This window comes from Ambystoma mexicanum, chromosome 7q (genome assembly GCF_040938575.1).
Source record: "Ambystoma mexicanum isolate Mex_15411 chromosome 7q, UKY_AmexF1_1, whole genome shotgun sequence".
Classification (NCBI taxonomy): domain Eukaryota; kingdom Metazoa; phylum Chordata; class Amphibia; order Caudata; family Ambystomatidae; genus Ambystoma; species Ambystoma mexicanum.
Window position 1 is genome coordinate 1,043,490,416 of NC_090941.1, and position 14,371 is coordinate 1,043,504,786.

At 47.3% G+C, this 14,371-nt stretch overlaps 1 protein-coding gene across 1 annotated transcript in view; it reads right to left on the minus strand.

Annotated features, from left to right (window-relative positions):
• Positions 1-14,371, minus strand: part of LOC138528120 (olfactory receptor 51A4-like) — a 77,488-nt gene that overhangs the window by 44,263 nt on the left and 18,854 nt on the right. The window contains exons 2-3 of the mRNA XM_069639573.1: positions 10,333-11,241; positions 4,822-5,110 (exon numbers count right to left, since the gene is read on the minus strand). Coding sequence (XP_069495674.1) covers positions 4,822-5,110; positions 10,333-11,241 — 1,198 coding nt within the window. The remainder of the gene's footprint in view (positions 1-4,821; positions 5,111-10,332; positions 11,242-14,371) is intronic.

Here is a 14,371-nt window from a genome sequence, read left to right on the forward strand (position 1 = left end):
TTATTTTAAATTTAACATTCGTATCTGAAGAAACATAAACTTGATCTCATTTCTCTAGTTACCGCATTATTGTAAATTTACCATTCGTATCTGAAGAAACATAAACTTGATCCCACATATTTCTCTAGTTACGGCGGCATTATTGTAAATTTACCATTCGTATTTGAAGAAACATAATCTTGATCCCACATATTTCTCTAGTTATGGCATTATTGTAAATTTACCATTCGTATTTGAAGAAACATAATCTTGATCCCACATATTTCTCTAGTTACCGCATTATTGTAAATTTACCATTTGTATTTGAAGACACATGATCTTGATCCCACATATTTCTCTATTACCGCATTACTGTAATTTTACCATTCATATCTGAAGAAACATAAACTTGATCCCACATATTTTTCTAGTTACGGCATTATTGTAAATTTAACATTCGTATTTGAAGAAACATAATCTTGATCCCACATATTTCTCTAGCTAACGCATTATTGTAAATTTACCATTCGTATCTGAAGAAACATAATCTTGATCCCACATATTTCTCTAGTTACCACATTATTGTAAATTTACCATTTGTATCTGAAGAAACCTAAACTTGATCCCACATATTTCTCTAGTTACCGCATTATTTTAAATTTACCGTTCGTACCTGAAGAAACATAAACTTGATCCCACATATTTCTCTACTTATCCCATTATTGCAAACTTGCCTTTAGTATTTAAGGTGTTGGACAGGGTAGTTTCCAATCATCTGAATACATTCATTGAACAATACAATTTACTTGGAAACTACAAATCTGGCATTCGAACATACAGGAACATAGAATTAGTCCTTATAGACACCCAAGAGTCACTCCATAACATCTTTGATAATCGGGAGGTCAGGTGTCTTGTGCTGTTGGATTTATTATCAGCATTTGTCACCCTGGACCATAACATTTTAATTAAACATATGCAAGACATTAGTAATGCCTCTAAGAAATCAGCCCAGTGGCTTGCTTTTTTGTATTCCAAACAGATCCTCTCAACTCAAAATAGGACCTCATCAGTCCCAAGAAAAAATAATTGATTGGGTCGGTTCCATAGGAATCCCGTTTATTGCATTTACTATTCAACATCTATGTAAAGCCACTTCTTGAAATGCTACTTGAATTTGATATCACTTTCCAGAATTTAGCTGATTAGCTAGTCAAAAATTATTTTATTCAGTGGCAAGGCCCGAGGAATGCATTGTGCAGCATTAGCCATCGTTAATTTGTTGACACTTGGTGAGCTGATGCAAGTTCATATAGGTCAACTGACCTATGCCCCACCCATCTGTCAATCCCTGCTAATCTTTCAGTGCCTTTATATGTTGCCTCTCATTTTTCCCTACTTAGACAGGCTTCCAGCCTCTTTTCTTTTGCAGGTGATGAGCTGGTGTAAGCCGATTTAGGTCACATGACTAAAGCACCATCCACCTGTCACTCACTGCTAATCTTTTGGTATCTTCTTGTGTTGATGCTTTTTTTTATCATACTCAAGAAGACTTTGTGCTTCTTTTCTTTTTTAGTTGGTGAGGGGGTGCCAGTAGATCTAGGATGTGCAACCTAAACCACATCCAGCTGTCAATCACTGCTAATCATTTGGTGATATTTTGATTTGCTGCTCTTTTTTCCCTACATTTTTCCATACCTTCCTGCCAATTTTCCTTTGCAGTCGGTTAGCTGGTGCAAGTGCGCTAGGTTATGTCAGAAAAGCCTTACCCACCCACTGAGCCCTGCCTCTTCCTTTCCCTTCTTCTTCAAAGTAAAGGGCAAAGAAAAGTGCAATCCCTTTTAGGTCATGCCCGTCTTACACCAGGTAGACATCACCATGTATCTCTTTTTTCCACAACCGTTTCCCGTCCTCCCCAGGGATCACTCAACCATAAGCGCAAAGCATCCCTGGACAGCAATAACATCTGTATACCCTTTCAACATTTGCTTAATGTTTGCTTATGCACGGTTATAATGATTAATGCCTGCTGAGTGGTTGCGCATACAGCTGACATTGCAGACCACATAACCTACAATGATCTTGATTCCCTTTTTATTAATAAAATGTGGTTTACATCCTCCTCCCCCTACATCATCGATGCGGTCCTAACCCACAGCTGCAGTACCCAACATACTGGGCCTCATTACGACCCTGCCGGTCCGGTAACAACGGTGCTGGTATGCTTACCGGCACTGTTCTTACCAGACCGCCAGAGTACAGGTTTGCAAGGAAGATGGCCTCCCACCCATCAGGTCTGACCTGGAGGGCAGCACGGTACCCGCTGACAGACTTTTGACAGGAGCACCGGCACCATTATGAAAGTTCCGGTGCTACCGTCTTCCCCATTCCCATTGACTCCTATCAGACTCAAATGGGAATGAGGAGTCTTTTTCCGGTGGCTGACTCCCGGACCGCCGTGGGCTGTAATGCCCTGGTAATTCCCCAAAGCCAGGAGCCAGAAAAAACATAACTCTGGCAGCAGCCATGCCGTTTTTACCGGCACGGCTACTGCTGGGGTCGTAATGAGGCCCACTGACTGCTTGGGAAAAACTGGAGATCGACTGGCCCTGCACAATAATACTGATCCCTGCACAATGCATTCAAATCTCTCTCATGCCATTTCTCCATCTCAAACAGTGGCTTAATTATATTTCACCTTATTTACAGTCTCCCCCAAGGGAGTGGTAACTTCATCAATGATCTTTCCACATTTCTCTCCTCAGCAAAGGACCCCTAATCTAATAACATGCTCCAAGACTTCAACACTCTGAGTCCGAACTAGTAAGACCCCTCTAAGATTCCCTATTCTCTTTGATTAACCTCATGGACCTTACACAGATTGTGCGATCCCTCATGCATGTAAAAGGCTACATCCTCAACCTAATCTTCTTCTCCTTCCAGATCCACTCATGCTTAAGCCCCCTCCACATCAACTGGATCGGCTATGCCGCAATCCCCTTCTCATATCACTCACACAGATGAACAATTAGACTAGTCTAAAGGACTTATGATTGATCACCGCTCCTTCAAAAATGTTGACTAGAGGTGACGTTCACACCATTTCCCACCACAGGGAATTCTTCAGCCCATTTATTTAACCACTTTTCCAGTGAGCTATCGGACTCTAAAGTCCAGTCTCACCAAAGTCTAACCATCCCCACCTTGGTACACACCCAAGCTTGCCACCAACAACTGCTCAATCAGATCCCTTGAAAAGCAGTGGCACAAGGACCGCAGCCCAGAGGATCTCTCATCCATCAAATCTCTGCGCACCCAATGCAGACACATTATTCTCAAGGCACAGTTTCATATGTAGAGATCACTAACTTCTCCCAAACCCTTATCATTCACCAAACGTAACAATTGATTAATTAAATTACATAATGCTTTCACAGGTTCCATGTCATTTCATTGCAGGAGGTTTTTTCGCAAGGTTTCTTTACCATGATTTTTTAAACAAAAAAAACATTGAATTTTGATTATGTAAGGAATACCCCACAGAAATGTCCTGAAATGCTTTGAAGCCCACAACACCGCCAAAGCCTCCCTTTCAATTACCAAATATCTGCTTTCCACATCTCTCGGGGTCCTCGAAGCAAAAGCCACAGGCTTCCATTCACCATCCAACCATTGTTCCAATATCGCACCCAAACCCACATCACTCGCATCCACAGTGAGTACAGTCTTGTTTTTGGGATCAAATGATTTCAAACATGGGGCATTTTCCACATCTCTTTAAACCATTTGAAATTCTGCCCCACACTCCTCAGACCACCCAAATCTGCCAGACTTTTTCATGAGGGCCCTCATGGCCACCGTTTTTTCCGCATAGTTGGATATGAATTTAACATAATACTCTGCAAGTCCCAGGAAGGCCCTCAGTTGGTCTTTATTAGCAGGAACATGTGTGTCTCTCAAAGCTTGTACCAACTCAGCCTTAGGACTCACACCCTCAGAACTTAATGTATGACCTAAATAGGTAACCTCGTCCACTCCCACTTGACATTTGGCCAGTTTCACAGTCAGACCTCTCTCTTTAAGAATTTGCATCACCTTCCTAAACTAACATCACGTTCTTCTCTGCTACTACCCCACACCAAGTTGTCATCCTGAAAATAACTTACTCCAGCCAATCCGCCAAACATCTGCTGCATCAACCGTTGGAATACTGTAGAAGCTGAAGCAAGACCAAATGGCATGCGACAGAAACGGTATGCGCCAAAAGGAGTTACAAATGATGTGAGAGGCCTAGAATCAATGTGCAGGTCAATTTCATGATAAGCAGTAGACAAATCAAACGTTGAATAATACTTCGCATCCCCCAATGTCAAGAACAACTCATTAATGTTTGGCAAGGGGTGCCGATCCACCCAAATACTAGAATTCAACTCCCGAAGGTCTACACACATTCTAAAACTTCCATCAGGTGTCTTGACTATGACCACGGGAAACAACCACTCCGCTGACTCAATCGGTTCGATTATACCTGCCGTCTGTAACTTGGTCAACTCAGCTTCCAATCCCTCCCTTGCTGACACTGGCACTCTCCTCACTTTGTGTATCTTAGGGACAGCACCCTTCTTTAACACAATACGATGGGTAAAGCCCTTGAGCTTACCAAGGGTTTAGGAAAATACTTCAGGAAACTCATCCATAAGAAACGCTGGTGTAACTATGGCGCTATTCACATCTCCCTCTGCAATACTGAGAACAGGGACATCCTTACCCGGATGAATTTGCATTCCTAAAGCTGCCTGTTCCTCCCAACCCAACACACTTGTACCCTTGGATGCTACATACAATTTGCCCAGAGCTGCCCATAAGCATACGGCTTGATATCGGAAGCTAACAAAGCCGAAATCTGCTTGCCCAAAACTCCCTGATACACTTCTGGAGCCACCAAGGTGTAAGGTGACCCTGAATCTACCAACATATCCACGGGATGATCATCAACCAATACCGGAACCCAGGGCCCCTTACGCACACTCCCATCCACATGCAAAATCACTGCTTGTTCAGGTCTACCACCCAAGGCACCTTCTTGCAACACTGTGGAATCCTCCAAAATTACATTAGCAACCACCTGCACCTTGCACATGCGTGCATAATGGCCCACCCGTTTACATTTCCTGCATTCAACATTGCTAGCAGGACATAGCTTGGAGTCAGCCGCATGGCTGGACCAACCACAATTTTTACATCCATCCTTGCCCTTAGATGATCTGCCTCCTTGACCACTGGTCTTGTCAACCATTTTTTTGTTCCTTGGGATCATAGCATGAACCAGATCCCTAGCCCCCTCCCTCTCAGTCACAATCTGTACACTTGCCCTGGAGGCCTCAATTGCCCTTGCGATCTCCAATACCTTTTCTAAGGGTGGGTCGCTCTCAATCCACAACCTTTCTCTGATTTTATGGTTAGAGGTTTTCATCATTATTTGGTCCCTGATGTGTTCATCTAAATAACCCGGAAACCCACAAGTGGCCATCAGTGCTCGTAACGCCGTAACATATGCATCTATGCTCTCCGTAGACCCTTGTGCCCTAGAAAAGAATTTATAACGCTCCAAAACCATATTAACTCTTTTCCCAAAAACGGGTTTGCAACTTCTTTAGAGCAGTCTCATAAGTACTTATGACCACCTCCCCTTCACCACCACCTGGAACCATCACATTCTCTCCAGGCAGGTGACGGAAAACCCTCAACCCTTCAGTACCAAAACAATTAAGTAGTGCAGCCTCCTTCTCATCGTCTCTGAATTTGGCACCGCCGGCAGCCCTCAAATATACCTTGAAGGCATCCACCCACTGATCCCAGGGAGCGGTAGGTTCACCAGGGCTTGGCAGAAAAGCCTGCGGCGGCCTCGCAGCTGTGTGCATCATGATGGCAAGAGTACCAGAACAGTGCTTCCCTCAAGAACTCCAAACAGTATCAGTCAACACTGACGGACAAAGTGCTGCACCTCTTCCTCAGACTACGAATTACAAACTGCAGTACCCTCCAGCAGCCAGGCAACACCTGCGGCGTGAAAGTACTATATGCAAATCAGTAAAAGTCATCCAGTGCAAGCCCGACAAGGGAATCCTACCAGTCAGCAATCCCCAATGCGGCCGGGGCAGCCAGAGACACGTCACTCGAGTCTCTCCTTGCCTCTCCCCGTCACTCCCACCCCGACACGGACCTCACGATGCTGGCTCCACGTCCTAATACCAGCACCCGCCGGATGACGAGACCGCACGGCCACAATGTTGATCTCCAAAGCACGCCTCTCAATTAGCAGCAGCCTATCCACGTCTGCTTACTCTGACGCGGATGCTGGAATGCTGGCTCCGCCTCCTGCTAACGGCGCCGGATGGCAAAATCGAAAGGGAGCAGAGGCAGACACGTTCCCTTGACGTATCCTGTCCCACCCCTTTTCCACCAGCCAGATCCAATTCAGCCACCAAAACCGAATGTCTCCGCTCTGCCTGGACACCAGGGGCCCTCAGATCTGCGGGCTACCCCCAGCACAGCGGATGTCCAACACACCGTCCGTCGTGCGGTGCTCCAATCTCCCTCCACAGATCGGAGTTTGTTCCCCGTCCCAACTGCCACTGTCGCCAGCCACGCAACTTGGTCGCTGCACAGCCGGCAACAGCTCGCCAGACTCATAATGGCAAGGCAGAACGGGACAGCGCCGGGCCGTGGGAAGTAAAGCCGCCAACTGCCACGGCTCCGCGGCGACACCAGGGGCTTTCCAATCCGGGACCCCAATCAGAGTCCCAAGTACACCGGCTGTCTCTCGGTGCGGGGGAACCACTCCAATCCCCCGGCACCCTTCTGGTACTGCGGGCCCGTCAAAGCTTCCCGGCCAGGAATCGGGCCGCAGGGCGTCGTCAGCAGAGCAGACGCAGCAGAAAGGGGAAGACACACGCGTGGGGCCGGAAGGGGTCCACACTGATCCTCGTTGCCACTGTAGAAACTCACCACAACCAGGTAAGTGTATTTAAGCTCTTTATTGTGTGGACCCCACATACGAGCTCCGCCACCAGAGGATCCAGAAACCAACTGGCCAATGTGGAATGTTGATGCCTGAAGGGCCATCAACATTCCACACGCGCATGGACACATTACAACATGTTCCTGTGTAATAATCAGTATTAAAAGGACAGGCAGACTTCCATCTCCAGCAGAGTCCAGACAAGCTCTGTGGAGACAGACGTACGGTGACATATTTCCTTGCCAAGTGGATCTCTGACCTTCTACAGTTGTCGAGAAGTGAACAGATGGGGCAAGACATTGCTTGCCTTACCATCTCTACGAATGCAGTGTGATCCAGCCGTCTGTCACTTGCATGGTCAACTCACAGATGCCCATTCTCAGTGGAAGACAATTGACAGGTTTGTCTATTCAGTGGATGAGCAGTTCTCTTAAATCAAACTTTCAGCCACACATTAAGTGGCGGGTAGGCTCAGCCCTTTACCTGCAAGTGGGATCATCAAGGCAGAAGCAAAGAGGCAGACTTACGTTTAAAATCTTTATTCACACCTAGGAGCTGCCCAGATGTGTCAGTTTGATCAAGGGCACCAATTTGCTAAGGACGCTTTTTACAGGTTTTGCCCAGGGTCCTTCCCAAGGGCAGGGCAGGCAGCCTAGGCCAGCTGAGGAAGGGGTTTTACCACTTCCGGAGTTTCTACAGAATCAGGGGAGCAGCTTCAGGCCATCCTGGCAAGAAGCAAAAGCTTGTTCCCCACTCCCTGCCTCATCTCGCCTTGAAACACTTGAGTATAGGCACGTTACAAATGCCATATCATATCATATCATGGTCATCTTAGTGTGTTTAGAGTTCAATTAATTGCAAGATATACCCATTTTGATGTGTATTACTAATCCTTCAAATTGCAAAACTACCAGTGAAAATAGTTTCTGAAATCCATATAAAGCATATGCTAACAGTCAAACTCATGAGTGCCATCCTGGGCAAAGACTTGATTGAAATCTTAGGGCGATAATATGAAGTCATGTGACCTGCCAATGGTGCAACGTTCGATAATGCCAGTTATAAAGAGAGGGGCAATAGATTCAGTTTGCCCACCTGAAATGATAATCTTTCTTGTGTGATGAAGTCACCTATGTTGTTCCATCGAACAGAATAGGGGAGATCTGGGGCTAATGTGAGTCACCTCGTCCATGAAGCAATATCAGGAGGGAGGGCATGGTGGAACCCCCAGTGTGCCTAATTTCTTCCATGCCAACAGCTCTCTGAGAAGCTACGCCAGCACCGTGAGATACTCTCCGCATTATCACAGACCTTAGACCCATGGTCCCCACATCTTGCTCATGCAACTGCAATTGGGACAGTCGAACAGTATGAACATGTATTTATTTATTTATGTATTCGTATTTTTAAAGGCTTTGCGGCGCAGTTACGTATAGGCATGTCTGGTTACAAAGGAAGTGCATGGAGACCGAAGTCTCTGGGCATCTGCTGGCCTGCCTTTTGGAGAGTGAAGAAGAAATCCCAGCAGTGCCCATTTGCAAGCTTTGAGCCATGAAAGCAGTGTGCCCAGAAAGTTGTGATCATTAATAGATTCAGAAGGTAGATTGTACAGGAACAAGCCGTCACCGTTTTGCGACTGTCTAATGTCTAGATGTCCGCACCCTTCTTTGTAGGCTCGACCTGCAGCTCCGTGCTGAGGACCAGGACGTGAAAAATGCTGAATTGAAGAAACTATCTACTGCAAGGGGAACCAAGCAATAGATATGAACAGGAGGAAGGCCTGCACAGAAGGTATCTATCACACCTCCTGAAACTGGCTGAGCAATAGATACAGCAATCAGAGCCTAACCTGACCGAATCCTTCAATCAATTTCAGAGTATAAAGTAATAGGAGACTGCTCAGAGTCTAGGTGCTGAGGGGAGTGATAGGACGGTGTTCCTGAGAATCAAGCAGAGAGTGCAGGCAGGAAAGATAAGAGAGATGACACTACTGAATCCTAATGACCAAGCAGCAGCACTATGACCCTCCTCAGAATGTCAGATCAGGAGCCAATTATAGAAGGAAATAGTGCCAGGACTGTGAGGCCATAGATGGAGGGAAGCTAAAATGAAGGAATTCATGAGTCAGGAGAACATTTTGTCCAGAGCTCAGACTGGTAGGCAGGACCCCTTCTAAAGTCTGGGGACCGTTAAATAGAGATGTGAGAAATAAAACCTAACTGGGAGCAACATATTGTGGAAAAGGAGACCCCCCCAAACAAAAAAAGGGTTGCTAGACAAGACAGACCAAGCATGTTGAGACCTAGGAAAAGGGCATGTACATTCTACCCCCAAAGGGCCCAAGCATAGGTACGAATATCTATAGATGAAAACCTGTGGGAAGTGTTGGGAACCCAGTTAAAAACGTATGCCAATAACGATGCAAGATACACCTTTGTGGGTTGAAGTCAATGTTTTCATTCCCCTAAACCCCTTATTCATATTTGACACATGCTTTGGAAAATCAATTGTGTAAATGCGTACAATACACCCTTGCATGTTCAGATTTGAAAAATGAATCCCCTGTGAACCGCAGGTAATTAAAGTATATTGTAAAACTCGTATAGGTGTAGGTTACACCTACTCCTTTGAAAAGCTGTGTATATTTGCATTGTGTCTAAAGTGCAAAGTTTTGTCAAATGGAATATGACATATAATGCTCAATTCAAGAGTCCCCAGAAACTGGCTCCTTCCTCTTCAATTTCTACAGCAAGTACATCGACCATCACATTGGCCAACAAGTACAATGTCCTTGACATTGGTTGCCACTGCCTCGATATCGGCACAGTGATCACACTACGACAGCACCAAGTGCACTCCAGCCACACTAATATGTAAAGAGTAAGGGCTTGTATGGAACCACTCAACACTCCTCATACCACTAGGGCTCAATATTGCTGTTGCTACCATTGTCATAACTCCTCAATTTCCATGTTTTTCATCTTATGACATCATGTCTGGTGGAAATTTAATATAACTTCTTTGATGTCTGGAAAATAACTGTCTGCCATGGCTTTAGGGCAGTGGCCATCCCTCTAAAAAGTCAACTTTATTGCTGCCACATTGTTCCACAATATAGCTTGGAAGAGGAACAGGCTGTCCTGAAGTGGTACGCCAAAGATGGTAATGTGTGCTTTCAAGACATCCTTGTCATGCACTGTTAGATCATTCATTCATCATTTTGAGACAAACCAAAACAATGACAATGAAAATATATTGGTCTACTGAGAAAACAATTTGGGAAGTTTGAAAGAAGTGATCCACGAGTTCCAGAAAGATCGTGTATATCCCACACGGATCTGTTTGGTCTTGATGCAGTAGATGATGGGATTAAGGAGTGGGGGGACAAGGTAGAAGATATAGGCCAAGACCTTTTGCGTAGGAGGTGGGGCAAGATGACTAAGCCTGAGAAGAACTGAAAGGCAGACTGTTGGCATGTAGAAGAGGAAGACAGCCCAGATATGGGACATGCAGGTACTCAGTGTTCTGCTGCGTTCTTTCTGCGATGCAATACGGAGCACTTCTCTGAGAATCAGAATATAAGAGACCAAAATAAGAACCAAATCAGTTATCAAAGTGGCAACAATAAATAAACCATAGTAGCTCTGTACTGTGACATCTGTACAGGCAAGCTTGATAATCTCTTGGTGCAAACACCAGGGGTGAGCCAGGATATTTGTCTTGCAAAATGGCAGCCACCTGTCAAGAAAGGGTTCTGGCAAGATTAGCATGATGGCCCTTAGTGAAATTGACCATCCTATTCTTGCCACCGTGCTATTTGAAAAGATGGAGACATATCTCAATGGATCACAGATTGCTATGAAGCGGTCCAAGGCCATAGCCAAAAGTGCTCCAGATTCCATGATGGTAAATAGGTTCATAAAGTAGACCTGGCTCAAGCAGGCGTCAATGTGAATCTCTCTGGAATTGAAGAGAAAGACTTTAAGCATGGTGGGGAGTGTCGTCAAGGACAAGGCGAGATCCGTGACTGCCAGCACAGAAAGGAGGTAGTACATTGGAGCGTGGAGGCTTTGCTCAGATTTGATGACAAACAGGATAGAACCATTTCCAAGGATTATTATAGTATACAGGACACATATCAAGGTGGTGATCCAGAGGTTGGCTGGATCCTGCTCTGCAAGCCCAGTCAGGATGAATATTGAATGATGGTGACCACTGCTGTTCCATGCGCTCATTATGTCCTGAAAGAAGAAACAACATATTGGATTTGGAGTCGTGCTGTTACTCAAATAAATTATTATAGCCAACGTTTAAATAGTGCAACTTGACAGATTTCGGCTGCTCTCTCCAACTGCAATCATTAGCCAATTTAATGATACTCATTTTATCATCCATGGATAGATAAAAGGATGAGTTGACTCTGTGAAGATTCAAAACCGTACATGGATAAGGGCAGACTAGACGTTTCCAATCTGCTATCTTTTATGGAAACGTTCTATTTATTGTTATTTTATTGACAAAACATGTTCAATTAATTCACAGTACATTCAATTTTCTATAAGATTCGAAACACCTCTGAATCCGTAAAAATGACGTTTAATCACTTTGTCATGTATGTAAAAATATAGATTATTCATTTGAAAATCGGGAAATATATACTGCACATTTAAATTAAATAGACAACTAGGTACAGTATACATATATGTTGTTCTCAGTGGCTCCCAGATAGAGATGTGTCTTTCACTGCAGTATTTTCAATCCTCTGCACCCAACTCGCGCTTATAGTACAAAGTGCATCGAAATAAATACATGTTAAGTCTTACCTAGACAGGAGCATTAGAAAAAATCAGCTTAGAAACATGAGAGATGGATTGGGTTTGGATTTTAGGAAGAGGGCCAAGGAAAGGGCAGATGAAAGGAGAGGGCAGAGGTTGATTTGATTTGTAATTTATAACGCACATATCCTTCCAGAATCAAGCAGAAATCCTGCATCTAGGTGCAAATGTTCAATTCCTATAACCTCCTGAAAACATTACCACAAATAAAGAAAATCATTGAAACAAGTAAGGGGTAATTCATAGAATTTCGCGCACAAGTGGCGCACGCAGCTGGCGCACAGTGTGCGCGTGCGAATGCCTGCACCAGCCGCGTGCGCTAAAATCAATTTCTGCGCACAGCGTATTCATGGATTTTAGCCTCCAAATCCAGCCGTGGCGCAGAGTGGCACAGCAACCCTGCAGCAGCGCCAGTTACGCACCCAAGAACGCCCCTGCACAAGGAAAAGCCATCAAAATCCCCAATCCAGCTCAAAGGGCTGTGCTAACCCTGGACCAGTTTACAGGGCTGCCAAACAGCAAATGGCAAGCGGGGAACGGGTATTACTGGGGTTCGCGTGAAGTTTGACACGCGATAGGCCCTGTGCGAGTGGGGTACGTGTATAACTGGGGTTCGCGTGAAGTCTCACATGCGATTGGATCCAGGTACATGTATTTCGGGGGTGCGCTGGAAGTTTAACACGCGAAAGGGCCTGTGCGAGTGGGGTACGTATATAACTGTGGTTCGCTGTAAGTTTCCCACGTGATTGGAGCAGGGTACGTGCATTACGGGGGTTCGCGGGAAGTTTCACACATGAAATGCCCTGTGCGAGTGGGCTACGTGTATAATTGGGGTTCACGGGAAGTTTCACATGCGAAACGGCCTGTGCGAGTGGGGTATGTGTATAACTGGAGTTCGAGTAAAGTTTCACACGCGAAAGGGCTTGTGCGAGTGGGGTACATGTATAACTGGGGTTTGCAGGAAGTTTCACATGCGAAAGGGCCTGTGCGAGTGGTGTACGTGTATTACTGAGGTTTGCGTGAAGTTTCACACGCAAAAGGGCCTGTGCGAGTGGGGTATGTGTATTACTGGGGTTCGCGGGAAGTTTCACACGCAAAAGGGCCTGTGCGAGTGGGGTACGAGTATTACTGGGGTTCGCGTGAACTTTCACACACGAAAGGGCCTGTGCGAATGGGGTACGTGTATTACTGGGGTTCGTGGGAAGTTTCACACGCGATTGGCCCTGTGCGAGCATGGTACGTGTATAACTGGGGTACGTGGGAAGTTTCACATGCGATTTGAGCAGGGTACGTGTATTCCTGGGGTGCGCTGGAAGTTTCACACGTGATTTTGCTGTCAGAGTGGTGTACTGAATTTCGGGGGTGCGCGGGGAGTCCTACACGTGAATTGGCAGTGTGGGTCCTCCCAGGTGTTCCCTCTACACCCTCCACGGCCCCTGCAGGCAGCCCACACCACAGGGGACTACCCTGCACCCCTGGTCATGTCCCACAGGCAGCCCATCTACCATGGGCCTACCCCCCAGCCAAGCCACATGTCAGCTTGCACTACTGATCACCCACTCATGTCCCCCTGCACCACCACACCCCAGCAGTCAGGGGCACCTACCAGCAGGACCCCACTCATGTCCCGTTGGACCCCCATCCCCCAGCAGTCAGGGTCACCTGTAGCAGGCCCCCACTCATGTCCCACTCATGTCCCTTTGCACCCCCACCCCCTAGCAGTCAGGGGCACCTGCCAGCAGGCCCCCACTCATGTCCCTTTGCACCCCCACCCCCAGCAGTCAGGGGCACCTGCCAGCAGGTCCCCACTCATGTCCCCCTGCACCCCCACCCCCAAGCAGTGCAGGGCACCTTCCAGCAGGCCCCCACTCATGTCCCACTCATGTCCCCCTGCGCCCCCACCCCCTAGCAGTCAGGGGCACCTGCCAGCAGGCCCCCACGCATGTCCATTTGCACCTCCAGCCCCCAGCAGTCAGGGGCACCTGCCAGCAGGCCCACACTCATGTCCCCCTGCACCCCCACCCCCCAGCAGTCAGGGGCACCTGCCAGCAGGCCCCCACTCATGTCCCTTTGCACCCCTACCCCCCCAGCAGTCAGGGGCACCTGCCAGCAGGCCCCCACTCATGTCCCTTTGCACCCCCACCCCCCAGCAGTCAGGGGCACCTACCAGCAAGCCCCCACTCATGTCCCTTTGCACCCCCACCCTCCAGCAGTTAGGGGCACCTGCCAGCAGGCTCCCACTCATGTCCGCCTGCACCCCCACCCCCCAGCAGTGCAGGGCACCTGCCAGCAGGCCCCCACTCATGTCCCCCTGCACCCCCACCCCCCAGCAGTGCAGGGCACCTGCCATCAGGCCCCCACTCATGTCCCACACATGTCCCCCTGCACCCCCACCCCCCAGCAGTGCAGGGCACCTGCCAGCAGGCCCCCACTCATGTCCCCCTGCACCCCCACCCCCCAGCAGTGCAGGGCACCTGCCAGCAGGCCCCCACTCATGTCCCTTTGCACCCCCACCCCCCAGCAGTGCAGGGCACCT